Raw genomic sequence first — 23468 nt, 5'->3', positions numbered from 1 at the left:
GGCCAAGCGGCAACAGGCTGTGCTGAAGCTAATATGCTTAGGTGAAAAACCGTACAATGCTGAAGAGTTGTGGACAGCTCTGAAAGAGCAGGCTGATCTGTGGCTCACACCGCTGAACCTACAGCCAGGCATGGTCGTGTGTGACAATGGCTGGAACCTGGTAGCGGCTCTGAGGCAAGGCGAGCTCACACACGTACCATGCCTGGCCCATGTGCTTAACCTCGTGGTTCAGCGGTTTCTCAAATCCTACCCAGAGCTGCCGGATCTGCTTGCTAAAGTACACCACCTGTGTGCCCATTTTAGAATGTCAGCTACAGCTTCCGCTGCCCTTGCAGTGTTTCAGCAGCGTTTGCAGCTTCCGGCTCACAGACTGGTGTGTGATGTCCCCACGCATTGGAACTCTACACTGCAGATGTTGGGAAGGATTTGTGAGCAGAAGAGGGCAGTTGTTGAGTACCAACATCAACAAGGCCGTCGGTATTCAGTTCAGACTCCACACATAAGACCTCAGGAGTGGACATGGATGTCAGACATATGTACCATCCTCCAAAACTTTGAGGACTTCACCAAGATGGTGAGCGGCGATGATGCCATAATTAGCGTCACCATCCCGCTTCTCTGTCTTCTGAAACGCTCTCTGCTCACAATCAAAGAGGATGCATTGCAGGCGGAGCACGATGAGATGGAGCAAGGAACCATACAGGGTGATTACACACAGCCAAGCCTCATCTCATCCCAACATGGATTGGGTGACAATGAGGAAGAGGAGGAGGAGGAGGAAGGACAGGAGCTAGTTTCATGCACTATAGACGGTACTACCTGCACAGCTGTCATACCGTCTGTTCAGCGTGGATGGCCAGAGGACAGAGAGGAGGAGGAGTAGGAGGAGGAGAGCATGGTCAGTCATCCTCTTGGTGAGGACACGGACGTCTTGCCTGTTAGTAGTCTGGCACGCATGGCCGAGTTTATGTTACGCTGCCTTTCCCATGACCCGCGCGTTCTCAAAATTTTGGGTGACAGTCATTACTGGTTGGTGACACTTCTAGACCCACGCTACAAGGAGAACTTTATATCTCTAATTCCTGTGGCGGACAGGTCTACAAAAATGGGGCTATACCAAAAGGCCCTTGTTGCGGAACTATTAAAAAAATCCCCATCTGAAAACGCTGGCGGCAGAGGGCACACTTCGTTGTACAACCAAGGAGTACAGGCGAGAGAGACACAACTTCAATCCAGCAGAAGTAGGGGAACACTGTCAAAGTTCTGGGAGAGTTTTCTCAGACCCTCCCATCGGACAGGCCCTGAGGCGCGGGGTACTCTCACAAGGAGTGCAAAGTTTGGAAAGATGCTGAGGGAGTACCTTGCCGACCGTACCAACGTCCTCCGTGATTCCGCTGTGCCTTATAATTATTGGGTATCCAAGCTGGATACGTGGAATGAAGTGGCTCTCTATGCCTTGGAGGTCCTGGCCTGCCCTGCCGCCAGCATTTTATCAGAGCGGGTTTTTAGTGCCGCTGGTGGAATTATAACTGATAAGCGCATTCGCCTGTCAACTGAAAATGCTGACAGGCTGACTCTTATAAAAATGAACAAGGGCTGGATTGGGCCAGACTTCTCAACACCACGGAATGATAGCAGCTTAACATAAACTCCAATCCAGTGTCTTTTCTTGGGAGGTGTATTCCTATGCACCTTTTCACACCCACACATGGGTATACGCTTCCTGATTTTGGCTATTTGCTCTTGTCCTCCTCCTTCTCCTCATCCTCCACCACCATATCACCAGGGTGACCGTGGTCCGTGATGCAACACCCACCTAATTTTTTTAAAGGGTGTTTATGATGCACATAAAAAAAAATGTTATACAGTATGTTCATGTATACCCCCCAGGTGTAAATGTTTGTCAGCCCATACACTTAGTGCATGGGCAAGTATAGGAGGCCCGCTCCTTTCTAATGGGAACATTTTTTTTATGAGGCCCTCCTCCACATCTCTTCCAAGGGGCATTGAAGTGCCTCCACATTTTTGGCAGCCCTTGCATTCACTGCATAGGCCAAAACTATGGGAGACTCTCTCCTTTCTAATGGGAATTTGTCGTTACTATGGCCCTGCTCTGTGTTTCTTTAAATTCTTAGTGGGGTTTTTCCTAAAATTGTCAGCCGTTGGACTCACTGCATACCCTATAACTGTATATATATATATTTTTTTACATTACCAATGTTATGATCTGCTACAAGAACTAAGGAAAGAAAGGAAAACTGTCCCTACAATAGGACTAAGCTGATTCCCTACGATGCAGCGGGCAACCTGTTCCTTGTGAACAGACCCGCCTTCATCCTCAGCTAGTCTGAACGCAGACCTATAGATATAAGGGAGGGGTCCCTAAAAGTACTAAGGACTGGGACAAAATTGGACACCTCCTAGCATAAGTTGTAGCGGAGCAAAAAGACAAACAGACAAAAAGTACTTAGAGGTCCAAGGACCAAGCAAACTATAGAGATAGGTACAAAGCACCTGGCTAGATTAAGAGTCAAAGTAACACTGAAGTCCAGCAAAGGCAGGAGGGCGGAGCTGGAATAAATAGGCAGCAGGTCACGTGACCACAAAATAGAAAAAAAACTAACAGGAGGGTTCTAACAACCAATAACTGTATAGCAGACCCTCTCCTTTCTAATGGGAACATGTCGTACCTTGTTACTGTGGAACATGTCGTACCTTGTTACCGTGGCCTTGCTCTATGTGTCTTTAAATTCTTAGTGGGGTTTTTCCAAAATTTTGGCAGCCCTTGCAGTCACAGCATGGGCATTACCACTATAGGAGACCCGCTCCTTTATAATGGGAACATTTTTTTTACTGAGACCCTCCTCTATGTCTCTTCAAAGGGGTATTGGGTTGCGTCCAAATTTTTGGCAGCCCTTGCAGTCACTGGATACGCAATAACAGTATAGGAGACCCACTTGTTAATAATGGGAACAACAAAGCATAGCCGGTTGATGGCTCTCTAACAATAGCTAGGGCCGACTGCTGGCCTTTTAAGAATAGTAAGGGCCGTCTGATGTCCCTATAAAAATAAGCTTTATGACTTTCAGAGTCCCTCCATCATAAATAAAACAGGATGTGTCTGATGATGTGTCACACACCACAGATAAGGTTGTAAAATGTTAAAATGACATTTCCCGGTGAATGCATTTGTCTTAAAAAAAAACGTAAAAAAAACAAAACAATAGGATCTTTCTTTAGTATAAAAAACAGCGTCACCAAATTAACAGCAATGTAATCACATTGTTCAGCTCATGCACCTCCTCCTCCATCTCCGAAATGACCACATCAGTCACAAGCTGACAGCACTGCAGCACTTCCTTGGCCAAGCGGCAACAGGCTGTGCTGAAGATAACATGCTTAATGCTTAATTGACAAACCGCCCAGCGCTGCAGTGTTGTTGAAAGCAGTAGCACAGCAGCCTGATCTGTGGCTCTCACCGCTGAACATACAGCCAGGCATGGTCGTGTGTGACAATGGGCGGAACCTGGTGACGGAGAAATGACAGGGTAGATACGGTTTCCCTCTATGCCAGTCCTTTCACAGAGCTAAAGAATATGGCTGTGGTGAAATACAACTCCCACTGAGAAGCTGTTTCAGATTGAAAAACATTGTGCCCACCAGAGGATTTGATTCTGAGGGCTAACCTTTCTCCCCTGCTCAAGAGCCCCATAACAGCTGCAAAGTTAGCGCTATCATGAACTCTCCTGAGGTAGAAGCCAAGGCACACCAGAGGATTTTCTGGTGGGACCGTCCAACGCTGCCAAGAATCAGTTCTGGCTAAGAAAAGTGTGTGAAAAGGTTCCCAGACACTCTATGGCTGCTTTTTTACTGAGGAGGAAACACACGCAAACACGGGGAGAACATACAAAGTCCTTGCAGATGTTGTCCTTGCTGGGATTTGAACCCAGTATCCCAGCGATGCAAGTCTTCAGTGCAAACCACTGATTCAATGTGCTGCTGTTCACCCTCTAATATCTAACAGCCTGGAGAAACTTGCACCTACTGCCACTCTATCTTCAGCTCCTTTGTGAGGAAATGTAGTTGGGCAGCCACTCAGTCTACCAAATAAAATTACTGAGAAGGAAATTGGGGATGGCTTCACTACTGGTACTGGGGGCAGTGCTAATACCATGGCGTCATACCATAGTTGGCTGGAAATATTCTAGGCTGGTAGGAGGCAAGCAGATTCCAACAGAAAAGTACCAGCAGTAATGTTCAGGGACCCGCGCTTGTAGAAGACGGAGACAACACCGGGAGAAATAGTGACGGCTGGGGACCGAGTATGGACACCCGGCTGCCGCCGGCATGAGGTTGTGAAAAGCTTCCGCCTCCAGGAGCCTAAAAGGCCACATTTCAAGTGCAAGCAGCTGTCAAAAATTTGGCAGTATAGTATTGCAGCCTGTGGGTGGGTGGGTGGCTGGCTGCCTACATACTTGCGCTTGCATTCCAAGGAATGGGGTAGGGACAACTGAACGCTGCCATGGGACAAGGACGTGGACGGTGATTGTTGCAAGTCTGCAACGACAGCTTCATGGCGGGAGGCATTTTCGCATGCGCCAAGGATCACTTATGATGGGCCCACTTTTAGGCAGTGACCTGGGAGTCAGAGATGCTTCCAGAGGTCTTCCCCATGCTGTTCCCATGACTTTTCAGCACTGTATGCATGTGTCTGATGATGTGTCACACACCACATGGCCAGATAAGGTTGTAAAATGTTAAAATTACATTTCCCAGTGAATGCATTTGTCTTGGTTGAAAGCAATGCAAAAGTGCAAAAACGCATCAAAAACGCTACGTGTGGACATAGCCCAAGGTGTGGAGGAGTATTTTTGTTTTTGGTTATTTATTTTGCTTTATATACATTGTACATGTCATGGAAAGGATGTTCCTTAACATATTTCCCAGGAAAATCAATTTTGGTTTCGTTTTGGTATTGTAGCATCGGCTTCTCTGCCTCCTGCCCAGCAGAGACGCCGTCCCCCTTACCGCCGCGGTCCTGTTCTGGCGTCTTTCGGCCTCCCTGCAGCTGCTGCTGGTGCACGCAGCTTCTGCGGCACTGCCCGCCAGCCTGACTACCAGTCCTGCCCACCAGCCTGACTACCAGTCCTGTCCACCAGGTTGTCTACTCTCCAGCCCGACAGTCTGCCTTCGGTCCAGTCCGCCAGACTGTCTATGGGCCCAACCTGCCTGCTTACCTGGAAGCACCTGCCCGTTACCTGCCGTGCCTACTAGCTAGCCTACCTGGAGGCTCCTGCCCGTTACCTGCCGTGCCTACTAGCCAGCCTACCTGGAGGCTCCTGCCTGTTACCTGCCGTGCCTACTAGCCAGCCTACCTGGAGGCTCCTGCTTGTTACCTGCCGTGCCTGCCTGTCCGTCTAGCTGGATCACCCGTCAGCCTGCCTGCCGTGCTCATCTGCTGTACCGGTCAGTCCCTACCTTCTGACCCGTGGGAGTCACCTGCTCTCATACAAGGTCGGTCCCCAGAGTAGCACCTGGTCCCTCTGCTCGGTCCCTCCCTGGTCACAGAGTCGATTGAGCCGCCGTACGACCTTGGTCGGTCCGAGTTGATACCTAGTTACGCCCCTCTGGTCCCTCCTTGCACCGCAGCTCAGAGGTTCCACCACCCGGATCCGTAACAGATATGTTTTATTGTGAGTCCGTAAAAGTAGCGTAATACCTCTGACAACGTTGTTGACAGAAGTGACCTGGGAGTCAGAAATGCTTCCAGGGGTCTTCCCCATGCTGTCCCCATGTCATTTGAGTACTGTTCCCATCGATTTGGGCAATTTTTAGGCCCTCTGCAGACCGCCGGGGGGAGCCGCCTGAAAAATGCTCGAGTTTCCCATAGACTTACATTGGGCTCGTTGCTCAGGTCGAGCACCCGGGTATTCCAATTTGCTCGACCCGAGCAAAGAGTACCCGAGCATTTTAGTGCTCGCTCATCACTAGTTGTGATGTGTTTGGGAGCTGCCAACTGTTCCTGATGATGTTGGGGAAGATAAGGATCGGACAGTTCGAATTCAAATCCCCGATCCTTTGGTTCTCCTGGGAGATAAACAGCTGCCAGAGGCTTCTGGCAGTTACTCGCTATTCTTTCCCCACTGATAACACATGAACATGCGGCCAGGTGTTTGTGTGTATGAACGAGGTAGTTGTCAGCAAGAAAGCTATCTAAGGTGTATGGGCACCTTTAGGCAAATACTATAGCTATACATTCAGCAAGTTGTAAGCCAGGCAGCTTTGACTGCTTGTTCGTGGAGTTATATGATGGATGCATCATCTTTATGTTATTGAGTCATTACATTTTCATATGGATTATTTAGTAAAGTTATCTATAAGGAACTTCTCCAGAACTGAAGGATACTAATATTTTTTAATAATCTGGGAGTAATATTTATTAAACCCAGGAGATAGAGAAAACATTTGCAAATGATACGTATTTTTAAGCATTCTTTATAATTAAAAAATTTCCAACAGCATTCCACTATTCCCAGCAGAATATGTACAGTATACGATCCAAATGAATCATCTCTCCCCATACCTTACCGACTCTTACTTACTCCCGCACTTTCATTATCTTTACTTCACATTTGACAGAAGCAGTTACACTTTGGCCCATGCACTTGCTCCCTGAGAAATTAAATTCCTTTGGGATCTATGTTGATAAATCTTACAATGCCTCAATGCAAACATTCCCTAGATTACGTTACATTAGAATGTCTAAAAGCGCAATCCAGGACTTTCTATCTTGTTTCTAGGTAATTGCAATCTTCATGTTGCTCTGACTTCAACTTTTTTAGGATGTTTCTTTAGTGGGCATTACCTGTTAGAAAAACAGCATTGTACAGTGGGTACGGAAAGTATTTAAACCCCTTTAAATTTTTCACTCTTTGTTTCATTGCAGTCATTTGGTAAATTATAAAAAGTTTATTTTTTTCTCATTAAAGTAGACTCTGCACCCCATCTTGACTGAGAAAAACAGAAATGTAGAAATTTTTGCAAATTTATTAAAAAAGAAAAACTGAAATATCACATGGTCATAAGTATTCAGACCCTTTGCTCAGTATTAAATAGAAGCACCCTTTTGAGCTAGTACAGCCATGAGTCTTCTTGGGAATGATTCAACAAGTTTTTCACACCTGAATTTGGGGATCCTCTGCCATTCTTCCTTGCAGATCCTCTCCAGTTCCATCAGGTTGGCTGGTGAACGTTGGTGGACAGCCATTTTCAGGTCTCTCCCGAGATGCTCACTAGGGTTTAGGTCAGGGCTCTGGCTGCGTCAGTCAAGAATAGTCACAGAGTTGTTCTGAAGCCACTCCTTGTTATTTTAGTTGTGTGCTTATGGTCATTGTCTTGTTGGAAGGTGAACCTTCGGCCAAGTCTGAGGTCCAGAGCACTCTGGAAGAGGTTTTCATCCAGGATATCTCTGTACTTGGCCGCATTCATGTTTCCTTCAATTGCAACCAGTCGTCCTGTCCCTGCAGCTAAATAACACCCCCATAGCATGATGCTGCCACCACCATGTTTCACTGTTGGGATTGTATTTGGCAGGTGATGAGCAGTGCCAGATTTTCTCCACACATACCGCATAGAGTTATTACCAAAAAGTTCTATCTTTGTGTCATCAGGCCAGAGAATCTTATTTCTCATAGTCTGGGAGTCCTTCATGTGTTTTTTAGCAAACGCTATGCAAGCTTTCATATGTCTTGCACTGAGGAGAGGCTTCCATCTGGCCACTCTGCCATAAAGGCCCGACTGGTGGAGGGCTGCAGTGATAGTTGACTTTGTGGAACTTTCTCCCATCTCCCTACTGCATCTCTGGAGCTCAGCCACAGTGATCTTGGGGTTCTTCTTTACCTCTCTCAACAAGGCTCTTCTCCCAAGATTGCTCAGTTTGGCTGGACGGCCAGGTCTAGGAAGACTTCTGGTGGTCCCAAATTTATTCCATTTAAGGATTATGGAGGCCACTGTGCTCTTAGGAACCTTGAGTAATGCTGAAATTCTTTAGTAACCTTGGCCAGATATGTGCCTTGCCACAATTCTGTCTCTGAGCTCCTTGGGCAGTTCCTTTGAGCTCATGATTCTCATTTGGTCTGACATGCACTATGAGCTGTGAGGTCTTATATAGACAGGTGTGTGCCTTTCCAAATCAAGTCCTTTCAGTTTAATTAAACACAGCTAGACTCCAATGAAGGAGTAGAACCATCTCAAGGAGGATCACAAGGAAGTGGACAGCATGTGGCTTAAATATGAGTGCGCAAAGGGTCTGAATACTTATGACCATGTGATATTTCAGTTTTTCTTTTTTAATTAATTTGTAAAAATGTCTAAATTTTGTTTTTTTTTCAGTCAAGATGGGGTGCAGAGTGTACTTTAATGAGAAAAAAAATGAATTTTTTAGAATTTACCAAATGGCTGCAATGAAACAAAGAGTGAAAAATTTAAAGGGGTCTGAATACTTTCCGTACCCACTGTATCATCTATTACACTCTCCTCTGTGTGAGATTGTAAGGTTTTTAAAGATTCCAATACCTATTAATACAAGTCATGCAAAAACGATTTCAGTGGGACCAGCCAACCATCTAATGTGTATGACGGCCTCCTGAATCTACCCAAACAGATGAATTTTATCGGATGATCCTTTTCTTCTTCACGAGATAAGCTAGACAGACAGTAAGGCTTGAGAGAGAAAAACCATAAGGATTATTCTACGGAACCTGAGTATAACCACCTGAGACCTGTAACAGCCTTAAAGGAAAATCACCACTAAGGGAGCTCATCAACATTGCACTGTTCCAACTAAAGACTTTGGTGCCATTTCATCATTTGCAGGTTTTTTTTAAGTCACTTCTTTTTTGTCTTTTGATATTTGTTGGCATTTTTGTGTCACACTCTTCAAAATGGCACATGTGATTCATGAAATTTGCCTGAAGCCAAAAATGGTCTTCAACCTCTTGGCAAATTTTTAGCTCAAAAAGTTGTATATATTGCAAAATGGCTCAAAATTTGCGCCAAAATATCTGGCCAAAATAAAATCACTCCAGGGTGGGAGTGGAGTTCATTGGTGACAAATTTTGTGCTTTTCAAAAAGTCGCAAATGATGAATAGGGCAACAACAGCTGGAAACTTTACCCACATTGGTTAGCTAAAAGAAAAAGAAATGGGCAAACACATAAAATGGACTTAAACATACGCGCAAACTAAAAGAAGAAATCCAAAACAGTCCAAAAACATTAAAAACTAGAAAAAAAAGGCACAAATGTAATAATAAAATGGGCCCATTAAAGGAAACGTGACAGCGGATACATGCAATCCATTCCACAGGCAGCATGTATTAGACACTCGCTGTATGATTTAATTCAGGTATTTTTGACTCTGAAGTTGGGTGAGAGGAGGGAGAAGAAACTGCTGGGTCCTAGGAGTCACAGTAAGATATTCTATGCAGGCAGCAGCTTCAAATTCCTCTGTAACTAGGGCTAATATACCAGCCCCAGTTACAGAGGAAATCAGCAATTAAAAGAATATATTAATATGTTAAAAAATAAATTTAAAAAAGCCCCTCCGCAGGTCTTTTGTTTTAAGACCTTATGGGGTGTAAAATAAATGAAAAATAATAAGTAAAAAAAAGCATAAACAATAATATAAACATAAGCATAAACAAATCTAACAAAACTAAAGCAAATAGAGATACAGCCAGTCTGAATTGTTCTTTCTAGCCCTGCCCCTTTGAAAAAAATATGTACAACATATAAAAATAGTTTCTATGGAAAGAGGAACGCATTTTAAAATGTTTTTAGTGCTTCTTGGTGGTCGTAAAAAAAAAAATAGATTAAAAAATGGACACATATTTCCCATTTTTCTTCACTTTTTCCCCCGATATCAACAAAAAAATGTAATTTAAAAATAACATATAAATTAAGCCTCATGTATCAGGAAAGAAATAAAGAGACAAAATTAGTTGAATACTCGAGAAATAAAAAATTTTTTTAGAGCCATTAAAAGTGCATGTATGATAAAATCCAAAATTGTGACGGGACAGAAATGGGGGGAAATAGCCTGGTCATGAAATGGTTAAGCAAGAAGATTTTTACAATAATGATACAGCACAACAATATAACACTGAATGGGGGGGGGGACGGGGCCGCACCACAGATCTCAGGGCAGTTAATCTCCCGCCACACACACCGGTCACCAGCCCCTCCCAGGCTGAAGTCCTACATAATACCAACAAAATTAAAAATTAAAGCCTGTCGTTTTGTGTTTTTTTTAGGTGAATACGGCATACCAAGGCCATGGTATTTTGCATTTTTACCAACATACTGGTGCAATTTTCAAAATCCCTCGCAAGGAGATGGTAAGCAATGTCCTGTGCTAATCTTATTAGATGAATTTACAATGTACAGTCATTGTCTGACCTGGTAAAAGCATTACATCCAGTACAGTCAATGGGAATATTATGGAGTGGCTTTGAACAGCTAATTGGCCAGTAATTATTATCATGGAATTACTAGGAGCTGAGTCACCAGAATGACTTTGATGCTAATGAGAAAGATCAAGTACAATGAAACAAAAGCTAATTCTACCGCAAAGTAGGAGAAGATAATCTCGTCTGAAGAGGTTATTTTTGTTGTTCCAAATGTAATTGGAAATATCTATTGAGATCAAGTTGGTGGAATCTCTGGATGGGGTTACAGAAGAGAAGCTTTCTTCCTTCCTGACAATCGGTGTAATACTAGCAGTACAATCACTACTGTTCCATTGACTCATAATCCCATAAATACCTACCAGCTGTTCCTTTGGACTCCCATGCCCTTCTATTAGACGTCGCTACTCTTTATTGTTTTAATTAAAAGATTTTCACACAACTCATCATTTATTTTCTTATCTTGGCATCACAAGACAGTGCTTGTGGTTGTGAATACTTTATTGAATTTTCCATAAGAAAAAAAAGGGGAATAGGTAAAGGGATGGTGGAACATGTTACTGGTTCACACAGCAGTTTGTGGTTGAGAATATTTTCTTGAAGTTCTTGAGACGTGATGGGCATTATAGCCCCAAATCATGTGTAAATTATATACTGCATATGAAAATATTCTAGTTCATCACTTTTGTAAACCATTACATTTTTTTTCAATTTCTTACACTACGTTTTTATGATAATTTTTAACCCACAGCTGATTCTGTAGAAACAGAAATCTCAAGCCATGAAAATGTGGGGGATGATGAAGGAAATGCAGAAGGTAAGGATTGGTAAAGACAGATTGTAGACTAAGATGCTCTCTCACAGCTAATGGGGCACTTTATTCATGTTTATTCTTCGCTATGGCAATTTGTGTGCCAGAAATGACACGAGGAAGAATACAATTACCTATAGACAGACGTTTGTTTGTAAATTTAAGATACTCTTTTTTTTTTTGTGATAATCGAGTTTCCGTGAATTCAAGCTTTTAAAATGACTTGATATGTCTCCTATGTTTTGGTACATTTTATAATTTATAGATACGTCTCAAGAAGAAGTTAAAGAAGACCCATCCAAAAAAGTGGAGAATGCACAAGAAGTCCATGATAACAAAGTTATGGACAGATGCAAACATAAAGTAAAGAAAGAAAAAGACAAAGAAGAGAAGCAGCTGAAGGATGAACAGGAGAAGGAAAGAAAGGACAAGGATCAGATGACTGATGGTAAAAGGGAGTAATAGTGCAATAAAACCAGACTTACAGCAGTACAAAAACGTTGTTTCTTATGGCAGAAATCTTGCAAAATGGAAATTGTAACACTTATGACATTGATATAGACATAGGGCCGATTCATGACAGCTTTCAAGCCAGAATTCTGCACCCAAATGTTGCGACTTTTGGCATTTTCATGCCGAAATTGGCAGAGGTGGGGCGGGGTGGGGCGCGGGGGAATGGCACCACAGCTCATCTAACTCATGATGATCTGTGGTGTTCCGTACACCAGAAATCTTATTCTAGTATCTGACTGGAGTAAGATTTCTGGCAATAAAATGTTATTTTATATTCACAACAACTATTGCCTGGTCTAACAGAGGCATTACTGAGATGCAGGATTAAAGGATTATTCCATGAAAATAAGTTTATCTCCTAAATTTAGGATGAGGAATAGCATGCTGGTCATTGAGGGTCTGACTGCCAGTATCCCCATTCATCCAGAAATGGGAGCTTTTAAACCCAAAGAAAGGGGCTTTGCAGCACAGTCCTTAGTTGAGTGGCAGTGCGCATTCTCGGCCTCCACTCCATTCATTGTCAGAGGGACTAGCCATTGCACTCGGCAGTCCCATATACAATGAATGGCGTAGAATATATGGAAGCGCAACTTAGCTATGTTCAGGGATTTTAATGCCCTGTTCTCAGGATCGCTTTGGATCCCAGCAGTCGGACCCCCAGCGATCAGTAAGTTATCCTCTATCCCAATTTGTATTTTGTTCCTTTTAAAATTTTATAAGGCCTGTCCAGCCTACAATACACTAGTGCACATCCACCACAAGTTGTGATTGAATACATTATGGTCACCAATGTGTTTACTTGAGTCACAGATCAATTTCTAATTGGGAATTAATTTTGTTTGTTGAAACCCCTTAAAGATAACCAGTCAGCATGATTTTGGAATGTGAAGTAAAGACATGTCTGTAATGGTCCTGTAATACTGACTATATTGATACCTTTGGTGAAGAAATCCACTTTGCTGTTTTTTTGTAATGATCGAAGGCAGGCGGAGGGGCCAGGGAATCACAGACCGGAGGCAGGCGGAGGGGCTGTGGAAACACAGACAGGAGGCAGGGGGAGGGGCCGGGGAATCACAGACCGGAGTCAGGCAGAGGGGCCTGGGAATCACAGCCCGGAGGCAGGCGGAGGGGCCTGGGAATCACAGACCGGATGCAGGCGGAGGTGCCGTGAAATCACAGACCGGATGCAGGCGGAGGGGCCTGGGAATCACAGACCGGAGGAAGGCGGAGGGGCCGGGGAATCACAGACCAGAGGCAGGCAGAGGGGCCTGGGAATCACAGACCGGAGGCAGATGGAGGGGCCGGGGAATCACAGACCGGAGGCAGGCGGAGGGGCCAGGGAATCACAGACCGGAGGCAGGCGGAGGGGCCGGGGAAACACAGACCGGAGGCAGGCAGAGGGGCTGGGGAACCACAGACCGGAGGCAGGCGGAGAGACCGGGGAATCGCAGACCGGAGGCAATCAGAGGGGCCAAGGAATCACAGACCGGAGGCAATCAGAGGGGCCAGGGAATCACAGACCACCAAGGGGCTGGGAAATCACAGACTGGAGGCAGGAGCAAGGGCCGGGGAATCACAGACAGGGAGGAGAAAACCTTGTATACAGTCTGGCCCCCTGTGCACCGAAATTTAATTATCAGAAAACTTCAAATACTGATTAAAGAAGAACTATAAAGCGGATTTCTTCACCAAAGGTATCAATGTAATCAGTATTATAGCGTCACTACTAGTGTTGAGCGAGTATGTTCTATTAACTCTTTCGGCGAGTATGCTCGGGCCGAGCTCCGAGTATTTACAGCTGCTCAGGATATGTTTGAATCGCTCCCGTGTGCATGATTTGCAACTGTATGACAGCTTTATTACATGTGAGGAATGTCTATTTTTTACACATTCCTCACATGTAATAAAACTGTCAAACAGTTGCAAATCATGCACATGGGAGCAATTTAACCTTATCACCGAGCAGCTGTAAAAGCTCGGAGCTCGGCCTGAGCATACTCGCCGAAAGAGTTAATAGAACATACTCGCTCAACACTAGTCACTACATAAAGTTCTGTACTTTACATTACAAAATCATGCTGACCGGTTCTCTTTGCTTTAACGTTGTGATGATAATAAGAATGATTGGGAACTATGAGAAGTCTGTTAGGAATGCAAGTGTAATATAAAAACATTTATTATCTCAATTCCAGTTTTAGAAAATCCCTTTTTTGAACCTGAGCCCCCTGGGATGATCCCCGGAGTGTGTGTTCAAGATTTGGTGAAAGTCTATAAAAATAGTTACAAGCCGGCAGTGGACATGATGAATATCACATTTTATGAGGGCCAGATTACTGCTTTCTTAGGGCATAATGGAGCTGGGAAAACGACAGTACTGTAAGTGTCTCTATTTTTCCATACTATTCTACCATCAGTAATATTAGTGAGCCTTTGTCAGTAAACAGTATTTATTTGGGCTGTTCCCTCCAAAGAACAGTGTTGTTAATATTGAACACATTTTCTGTCTTCTTATTCAGGCTAAATTGCTTGCACGACTATAATTATTTATTTATCTTTTACTTCCACTTAGGTCTATAATAACAGGATTATTCCCACCTACCTCTGGTACAGTGTGGGTCCGCGGCAGAGATATTCAGACGCATTTGGATTTCATCAAGCAAAGTCTTGGCATGTGCCCCCAGCACAATCTTCTTTTTCATCGGTAAGAGATAAAAAAAAGCTCAATGAATCATATAATAATCACCTACAATACTTTTTTTATACAGCTGATTGCTACCGATTACAAGAAGGAAGGTCTCGATATCCCAGTTTGAATGAACAGTGGTCATTTTAGTGCTTGGCCATTTCCAACAGGCCTATAGACTGCGAATGGGACAACAGTTTGCATGATAGACCATTTGAATGGAGCAGCCATCATGCATACGCACTGTCATTCCATTCAAAGCCTGTAGGACTAATGGAGGTGAATGCGCTCAACCGTTGCTCCATTTCATGCATGATAATGCCCCGTCTCATGCTGCACATAACACATCTGCATCTCTGGCTGCTATGGGCATAATAGGGGACAAACTTATGGTGTGGCCCCCATGCTCCCCTGACCTCAACCCCATTGAGAACCTCTGGAGCATCATCAAAAGCAGTGGCTATGATGGCGGGAGGCAGTTCACATCTAAGCAACAGCTCTGGGAGGGTATTCTGTCCTCATGCAAAACAATTGAAGCAGAAACCATCCAAAACCTGACAAATTCAATGGACGAGAGAGTTCAGAAGCTCCTTTCGAACAAGCGGTCCTATGTGCAAATGTAACATCACCTAGAATAAAGTTTTGAGTTGAAAACTGTTTGATTTCAGTTTGTAATAACCTGCTAATGCTTAAAATTTCAAAAATGACCATTTTTTTGTTCTTTATTAAAATGAAAAGGTTGAAAACTCTGCTGTGCATAATAATTTGGAACATGCATTTTGAGTGCAGTTTGAGTTTTTTATTTTTTTAAAAATATATTGTTATCATAGGCAGTTTGTACAAAAACCTTTCAATTGTACTCTAATAGTTATTTGACTGGAAAATTACAATGACTGCAATTCATATAGGTAATTTGGGAAAATCTGAGAAAATATTATTTGCATAATAATTTGGAACACAGTGTACACATGAGTTTCTCTCTTGCGAATACTATACATGTTATTCACAGATAGCACTTATACCTATAGTGAATGATGCAGTTCACATGTCCGTGTTTTCTCGCAGAACGAATGCAGAGTCATATGACGCGCCCAGGGGATGGGGATGACTCGGCGCCCGGGCCTTGTTGTTGCCTGACCTTGGGGGGATGTCGCGGTGGTCGGCTCCCAGGCCCGTACCCTGGGGTCACTCTTAAAAAGGGGGGAAATTGTATGGGAAAGGGGAATGTTCGTGATGCCACCTGTGGTGTCTGGTGAGGATCACCAGCGCTGCGACAGTCCTCTGAGGCCGGTGTTCAGGCAGCTTAGTTGGTGCGGCTCCCCACAGGTGGAGCGGGGCCTCAGGGCAGCGTAAGTGTAGGGATGCAGGACAGAGGGGACCCAGCCGGGTCAGAGGAAGAATAGGCACGAACACCGGAGTTCACTTCAGTACCTTTACTGGTGGTGTTTCTGGCACGGTCCAGGGTACTTCAGGGTGAAGGGTGCATATCAGGACTCTCCTCAGTGAGCGGGTGTGGGGCCTCCTGTTCCTTGCCTTTTCTTGATAAGTTTATGACCTGCCTGGAGCTAGGCCTAACATGGTCTCTGTCTTGCACCTGCTGACATGGTGGTAGGGCCTTCTGTTGGAGATCACACTCCCTGGTCTCTTGGGCCTGGTACGTAATCAGCTTTTTGGTGTTCCTGGGACATATAGTTCGCCAGGGGTTCCGGTTGTTTCTGCTGGATGTTGGAATCCCTGCAGACACGGACCCGGTGTCCGGTAAATGGTTGTGGGGTGAGCTGGTTAAGCTCCTCTGCCCCCTATGTAGCTCGCTTACTCCACTCGCCTTTGGCCACGCTCGGGGCCCTCACTAGGCTTCACACTGGCAGTAGGCCTCGCTACTCTTCACCGCTCTTTTGGTGTCGGCACGTCCTAGACTCACTAACTCGAGCTCTCTGAGTCTGGACTGGACTGACTGAGCTCAACTGTAGGATAGCTTCTGCAAGAGCTCCTCTCAACAGACTGACCTTCTCACAGACTGACCTTCTCACAGACTGTAGACTCTAGACTGCTGACTCCAGACTTCAGACAGACTGAGCTGCCTAGCTCCACCTTCCCTATTTATATCCCTAACGGGCTCCCTCTGCTGGTCTGAGGTGGAAGGTGGAGGTGTGTGAATGCTATGAGGGCCACTTGTGGAGGAATCCGTCCATGCACCCCTCTGGGATCTGTGGCACCAATGCGCAGCAGGGCGCCACACATATATCCATTTAAACTGAGGATTCGGGGGGGGGGTCTTCCAGAGATCAGCAACTCATCATTTATCTAGAGGATGCAATCTTTGTACAATCCCATTAAGCAACAATTTACAAAAACAAGAATCAAGACCCAAATTCTCGTGATCAATGGAATCCCAATAATGGGACAATTAGAAATTAACAATTTATCAACTATTGACAGGATAGGTGATAAGATGCAATCCAGTGGCGTCACTAGTGTCTGATTGGCCCTGATGCAAGATTTTGACCGGGCCCTACCCCATCCTGATTATTGTCCTCCATATAGTATAATGCCCAGCCCATAGTCCCACCTATAGTATAATGCACCCCCATATAGTATAATGCACAGCCCATAGTCTTCTATATAATATAATGCACTCCCCATAGTCCTCCATATAGTATAATGCACTCTCCATAGTCCCACCTATAGTATAATGTGCCCCCCCATATTCCTCCATATAGTATAATGCACCCCATAGTTCTCCATATAATATAATGTACTCTCCATTGTCTTCCGTATAGTATAATATACAGTCCTTATCTTTCATATAATATAATGCACTGCCCATAGTCCTCCATATAGTTTAATGCATAGCCCATAGTCATCCATGTAGCAGAAGTATGGCCACCGTGTACTCACTGATTTAAAAAAAAAAAATACTCCCCTTCCCTCCGCTCCCCCGCCGTGCGGCATCCTCTTCTGAAGCCGGCAGCTGTGACCGCGGTAGTTACACCCCTGGTGCAATCCATTTTAAAGAGGTTGCCCAATATTAGAAAAAACATGACTGTGTACAGGTTATGTCTGACCTTGCAGCTTTCCACCTTCACTACACTTGGGCTGAGCTGTGATACCAGATACATCATGTAGGCCCATTCGGCATAGTTTTTGGAAGAAAGCAGCTATGTTTTTCTAAAGCTGAAGTACCACTTTAAGTTACAATATATAATTTAGGGCTGGTTGTTCTAATCTCATCCAAGCTGTTTTAACCCCATTCTAACTAAACCTCAATCATGTGATAATACTTCATGCAAAATTTTGGTTAGATTTTTCTCAGCATTTTTACTTTGTTATTCTTGCAAAAAATGTTCCCCGGAGCGTTGTGACCTTCCTTCTCTGTGGACGAGTGTTAAGAACACCTACGAGAAGACTTTAATATTTATTAAAGTATGGTAAATATGGCCGAACTGCATAACTTTACTGTCTCTGGCCTGTGACCAGACACAACATGTGACCTTTCATACTGTTTTACGGGCATCATCATGGTTTTCTCAAGAAGTGTGAAAACGGCGCATAACCTCCTGTAAAAATAATGGGAAATAGGAGTGGGAGTAGATGACTCCAGCCAGAAATAACAGCACTGACATTTTTTTTTCTACAAGTGTTTAAATACGAAAGGTCAGCAAGTAAAAAATGTGAGGAAAAATAAACCCGCTCATTTAATGTCACACTGACAGCTGTGTAAAATGAAAGTCCGTCATTGTGACAAGCTAGCTACACAGTCTACATTGCCTTTGATGTTTCCTCATATATGTAGCTCATCCAGGCAACTTTTCGGTATGGATGAGCTTGCTGATGGTGTAAGCAAGCAATCAAGTATATACAAATATCAACCCCCAAAACCTCATCTGGGGGTATACCTGTAACGGGGGGCAGGGTTGTAGTCGGTGGCGAGTGGCATGTCAGTTTCAGTGTTTGGATCTTCACCCTGGCCCACTACAGACAATGGGGACTCTGAGAATCCCGGGGTGGGTGTGTTGTTGTGACACTGTGGAGGGAGCCTCCATACCCACTTCTGACCCGCCGTCCCGGGTGTAGACTCTTTCAGCCTTCAGAAAGAGGAGACCGGACAGTTTGATAAAAACCAAGTCCATTTTACTTGTCAATCAGCATACAAAGGATAGCAGGAATTACACTTATTCACTTCTGCACTAAACAGAGGCACATTCTTGGCGGTTCCTGGCAACGGCACAATACTTGTGGCAAACGTTACTGGAAATTCACAGTTCAAGCAGAGGACCTCCATATTACTAATGCAGCGCCACCCGGGTCGATGTGTTTCGCCATGGAACTGCATTCAGACCAATCTTTCCTCGGGAACAGAAGTAAGGGAGCTTCTCCCACTATCTTCTTCCTATTCGTGCCCAGACCCCGCTGTCTCCGTCTATCTGACTGCAGCTCTCGGGCCTATCCAGCACTAGGGCCATTCCCACCACCTCTCTTAGAAAGGTTCCTCGAACGTCTCTTCCTCTTGTAGGTCCCCCAACTTGCCTGTGTCCGGAGAACACTGTCACACTGTAGTTTTGCTGAGAACACTTGCTTCCTTTTAACACTGACTTCCACACACACACCCTCCTGTTGTACTTGTTACTGTGTCCTCCTGACATGTCTCCACTCTTCACTGTCCCTGAACAACTAAGATGGCCGAAACTAACCTCCCAGAGATCCCTTAGTTCCCCCTTGTCACGGAGGGCGACCCATCCTAGGTTAACCCTATATGTGCCCCTAACTACCATGAGGGTAAGATAATACAAGTATAAACCTCTGCTGCCATCTAATGGCCGTGCCTGAAAACAACAGTCTTTTTCAGATGACTAAAACATACACAGTTATTAAAACAGTACAGTTCTATAGGGGAGTGGAGTACACAATCTCCCCACACCCCTCACATACTCTCAAAACAAAATTTGCTAATTAACGCTGCTCCTTGAGAGATTTACCAACCCTTTAAAGCATATATAACAAACTCTGGCCCCTGGGCCAGATCTGGTCTGCAGGGTGATTATATTTGGCCAGCAACACCAGAACCACCACCCCTATGTGGGGCCCATTATTCTGTGTGGGGGACTATCTGGGGCCATTATTCTGTATGGAGGACTATGTGGGACCCATTATAATGTATAGAAGGCAATGTGGGGCCCATAATACTATAAGGAGGACTATGTGGGGCCCATTATTCTGTATGGAGGACTTTGTGGGACCCATTATACTGTATAGAAAGCAATGTGGGGCCCATAATACTATAAGGAGGACTATGTGGGGCCCATTGTACTGTGCGGAGGACTATATGGGGCCCATTATACTGTATTGAGGACTATATGGGGCCCATTATACTACTGTATGTACTGTGTGGGGCCCATTATACTGTATACTGGTTGGCCCGCGACTTTGTCCAAGTTTTTAATTTTGGCCCTCTGTGTGTTTGAGTTTGACATCCCTGCTTTAATGTCACGCCAGGTGTGGGAAAGACTTAGTGCAACACAGAGGGAAGAGGGAAAGGGAGCCCAGACACTAGGAAAAGGGGGAAGTGGAGACCTCCTAGTCTGGTATAGGGTCACCCTGTCTCAACTATCGTCCCTATATTGCCTCCTCAGCAATCGCCACACTCATGCCTCACCCTGTCTTTCCCTGACGTATGGCTAAGGCTAGGGATGGGAGAAGATGAGCGCTAGTCGATCTCCACTAAAGTCTATAGACAACAAGGGTAGACAAACAGGGGGAAATTGCTTAGCTTTAGACGACTCCAAATGTGCACACAGCCTCAAGCTCCAGAGAGGACGAAGTACTGCTCCTGCTAAGCCTCACAAGTAGAAATGAATATAGCCGGCACCTCCCTCTCAGACACTCCAGCATAGGCGGCTTATAATGAGGGCAATCTGGGCTACCGGGGCCCAGCCCTGGGTCTCCTGTTACTACCAAACTTAACTGTGAGTGCATCACGCCAACATGACCAGAGGGCTGCGCCTGCACCGGTCCCCGATCAGCTGTTGAGGGGTCTGCAGTCATAGCAGCCGCTGGCCGGCACTGTGTGATAATGCCCCGTCTCATGCTGCACATAACACATCTGCATCTCTGGCTGCTATGGGCATAAAAGGGGACAAACTTATGGTGTGGCACCCATGCTCCCCTGAACTCAACCCCATTGAGAACCTCTGGAGCATCATCAAAAGGAGTGTCTATGATGGCGGGAGGCAGTTCACATCTAAGCAACAGCTCTGGGAGGGTATTCTGTCCTCATGCAAAACAATTGAAGCAGAAACCATCCAAAACCTGACAAATTCAATGGACGAGAGAGTTCAGAAGCTCCTTTCGAACAAGGGGTCCTATGTGCAAATGTAACATCACCTAGAATAAAGTTTTGAGTTGAAAACTGTTTGATTTCAGTTTGTAATAACCTGCTAATGCTTATAATTTAAAAAATGACCATTTTTTTGTTCTTTATTAAAATGAAAAGGTTGAAAACTCTGCTGTGCATAATAATTTGGAACATGCATTTTGAGTGCAGTTTGAGTTTTTTATTTTTTTAAAAATATACTGTTATCATAGGCAGTTTGTCCAAAAACCTTTCAATTGTACTCTAATAGTTATTTGACTGGAAAATTACAATGACTGCAATTCATATAGGTAATTTGAGAAAATCTGAGAAAATATTATTTGCATAATAATTTGGAACACAGTGTATAGGTGATAATGTGACTGCTGTGTATACATTATATATGTGATACTGCTGTATATATGTTACAAAGGTGATGGTGCAATTATATACAGCAAACACAGTATCACTTATATATTATATAGGTGATAGTGAGACTGCAGTATATTCAGTGTATACACAGCAGTCACAGTATCACCTATATAATGTATATACAAGAGTATATACATTATATAGGTGATACTTTGACTGCTATATATACACAATATATAAGTGATACTGCAACTGTGTATAGCTGCAGTATCACCTATATAATATATATGCAGCAGTCTCTGTGATATATATTTAGCAGTCGTGGTGTCTCCTACGTGATGTATAGTATACAGTATAATGCGGTCTTAATTATAATGTAGAGTTGTATATATATAGTGTAGAAATGTTTATATAGTATGATGCTGTGTATATACTGTAGTATATAGTGTGGAATCCCCACTATGTACACTGGCACATCTCTACACTATATACTATGTAGTATACACACAGCTCCACTTGATATTCTTTTGTACAGTATATACAGTCATATGAAAAAGTTTGGGCACCCCTATTAATCTTAAGCTTAATGTTTTATAAAAATTGGTGATTTTGCAACAGCTATTTCAGTTTGATATATGTAATAACTGTTGGACACAGTAATGTTTCTGCCTTGAAATGAGGTTTATTGTGCTAACAGAAAATGTGCAATCTGCATTCAAACAAAATTTGACCGGTGCATAAGTATGGGCACCCTTATCATTTTCTTGTTTTAAATACTCCTGCCTACTTTTTACTGACTTACTAAAGCACTTTTTTTGGTTTTGTAACCTCATTGAGCTTTGAACTTTATAGCCAGGTGTATGCAATCATGAGAAAAGCTACTTAAAGTGGCCACTTGCAAGTTGTTCTCCTGTTTGAATCTCCTCTGAAGAGTGGCATCATGGGCTCCTCAAAACAACTGTCAAATGATCTGAAAACAAAGATTATTCAACATAGTTGTTCAGGGGAAGGATACAAAAAGCTGTCTCAGAGATTTAACCTGTCAGTTTCCACTGTGAGGAACATAGTAAGGAAATGGAAGAACATAGGGACAGTTCTTGTTAAGGCCAGAAGTGTCAGGACAAGAAAAACATCAGAAAGGCAGAGAAGAAGAATGGTGAGATCAGTCAAGGACAATCCTCAGACCACCTCCAGAGAGCTGCAGCATCAACTTGCTGCAGATGGTGTCACTGTGCATCGGTCAACTATACAACGCACTTTGCACAAGGAGAAGCTGTATGGGAGAGTGATGCGAAAGAAGCCGTTTCTGCAAGTACGCACAAACAGAGTCGGCTGAGGTATGCAAAAGCACATTTGAAGAAGCCTATTTCTTCTTGGAAGAAGGTCCTGTGGACTGATGAAACCAAGATTGAGTTGTTTGGTCATACAAAAAGGCGTTATGCATGGTGGCAAAAAAACACAGCATTCCAAGAAAAACACTTGCTACCCACAGTAAAATTTGGTGGAGGTTCCATCATGCTTTGGGGCTGTGTGGTCAATGCCGGCACTGGGAATCTTGTTAAAGTTGAGGGACGCATGGATTCCACTCAGTATCAGCAGATTCTTGGCAATAGTGTTCAAGAATCAGTGATAAAGTTGAAGTTACGCAGTGGATGGATCTTTCAGCAAGACAATGATCCAAAACACCGCTCCAAATCTACTCAGGCATTCATGCAGAGGAACAATTACAATGTTCTGGAATGGCCATCCCAGTCCCCAGACCTGAATATCATTGAACATCTGTGGGATCATTTGAAGAGGCTGTCCATGCTCGGCGACCATCAAACTTAACTGAACTGGAATTGTTTTGTAAAGAGGAATGGTCAAAAATACCTTCATCCAGGATCCAGGAACTCATTAAAAGCTACAGGAAGCGACTAGAGGCTGTTATTTTTGCAAAAGGAGGATCTACTAAATATTAATGTCACTTTTCTGGTGAGGTGCCCATACTTATGCACCTGTCAAATTTTGTTTGAATGCAGATTGCACATTTTCTGTTAGTACAATAAACCTCATTTCAAGGCAGAAACATTACTGTGTCCAACAGTTATTACATATATCAAACTGAAATAGCTGTTGCAAAAACACCAATTTTTATAAAACATTAAGCTTAAGATTAATAGGGGTGCCCAAACTTTTTCATATGACTGTATTTATATCTATATAATTGATTGTAGTATATACTGTGGAGCTGTGTATACTTCTCCTGTCCTGTATACTTGGGGTAATTCTCAGT

At 43.9% G+C, this 23468-nt stretch overlaps 1 protein-coding gene across 1 annotated transcript in view; it reads left to right on the top strand.

Annotated features, from left to right (window-relative positions):
* ABCA4 (ATP binding cassette subfamily A member 4) overlaps window positions 1-23468 on the top strand; it is a 387635-nt gene that overhangs the window by 185967 nt on the left and 178200 nt on the right. The window contains exons 17-21 of the mRNA XM_073643222.1: window positions 10313-10396; window positions 11217-11282; window positions 11542-11724; window positions 13982-14165; window positions 14359-14490. Coding sequence (XP_073499323.1) covers window positions 10313-10396; window positions 11217-11282; window positions 11542-11724; window positions 13982-14165; window positions 14359-14490 — 649 coding nt within the window. The remainder of the gene's footprint in view (window positions 1-10312; window positions 10397-11216; window positions 11283-11541; window positions 11725-13981; window positions 14166-14358; window positions 14491-23468) is intronic.

The sequence above is a fragment of the Phyllobates terribilis genome, unplaced genomic scaffold, assembly GCF_046119375.1.
Source record: "Phyllobates terribilis strain yellow unplaced genomic scaffold, ASM4611937v1 Scaffold_8__6_contigs__length_399053987, whole genome shotgun sequence".
Taxonomy (NCBI): domain Eukaryota; kingdom Metazoa; phylum Chordata; class Amphibia; order Anura; family Dendrobatidae; genus Phyllobates; species Phyllobates terribilis.
This window is presented reverse-complemented; position numbering and strand designations above follow the sequence as displayed.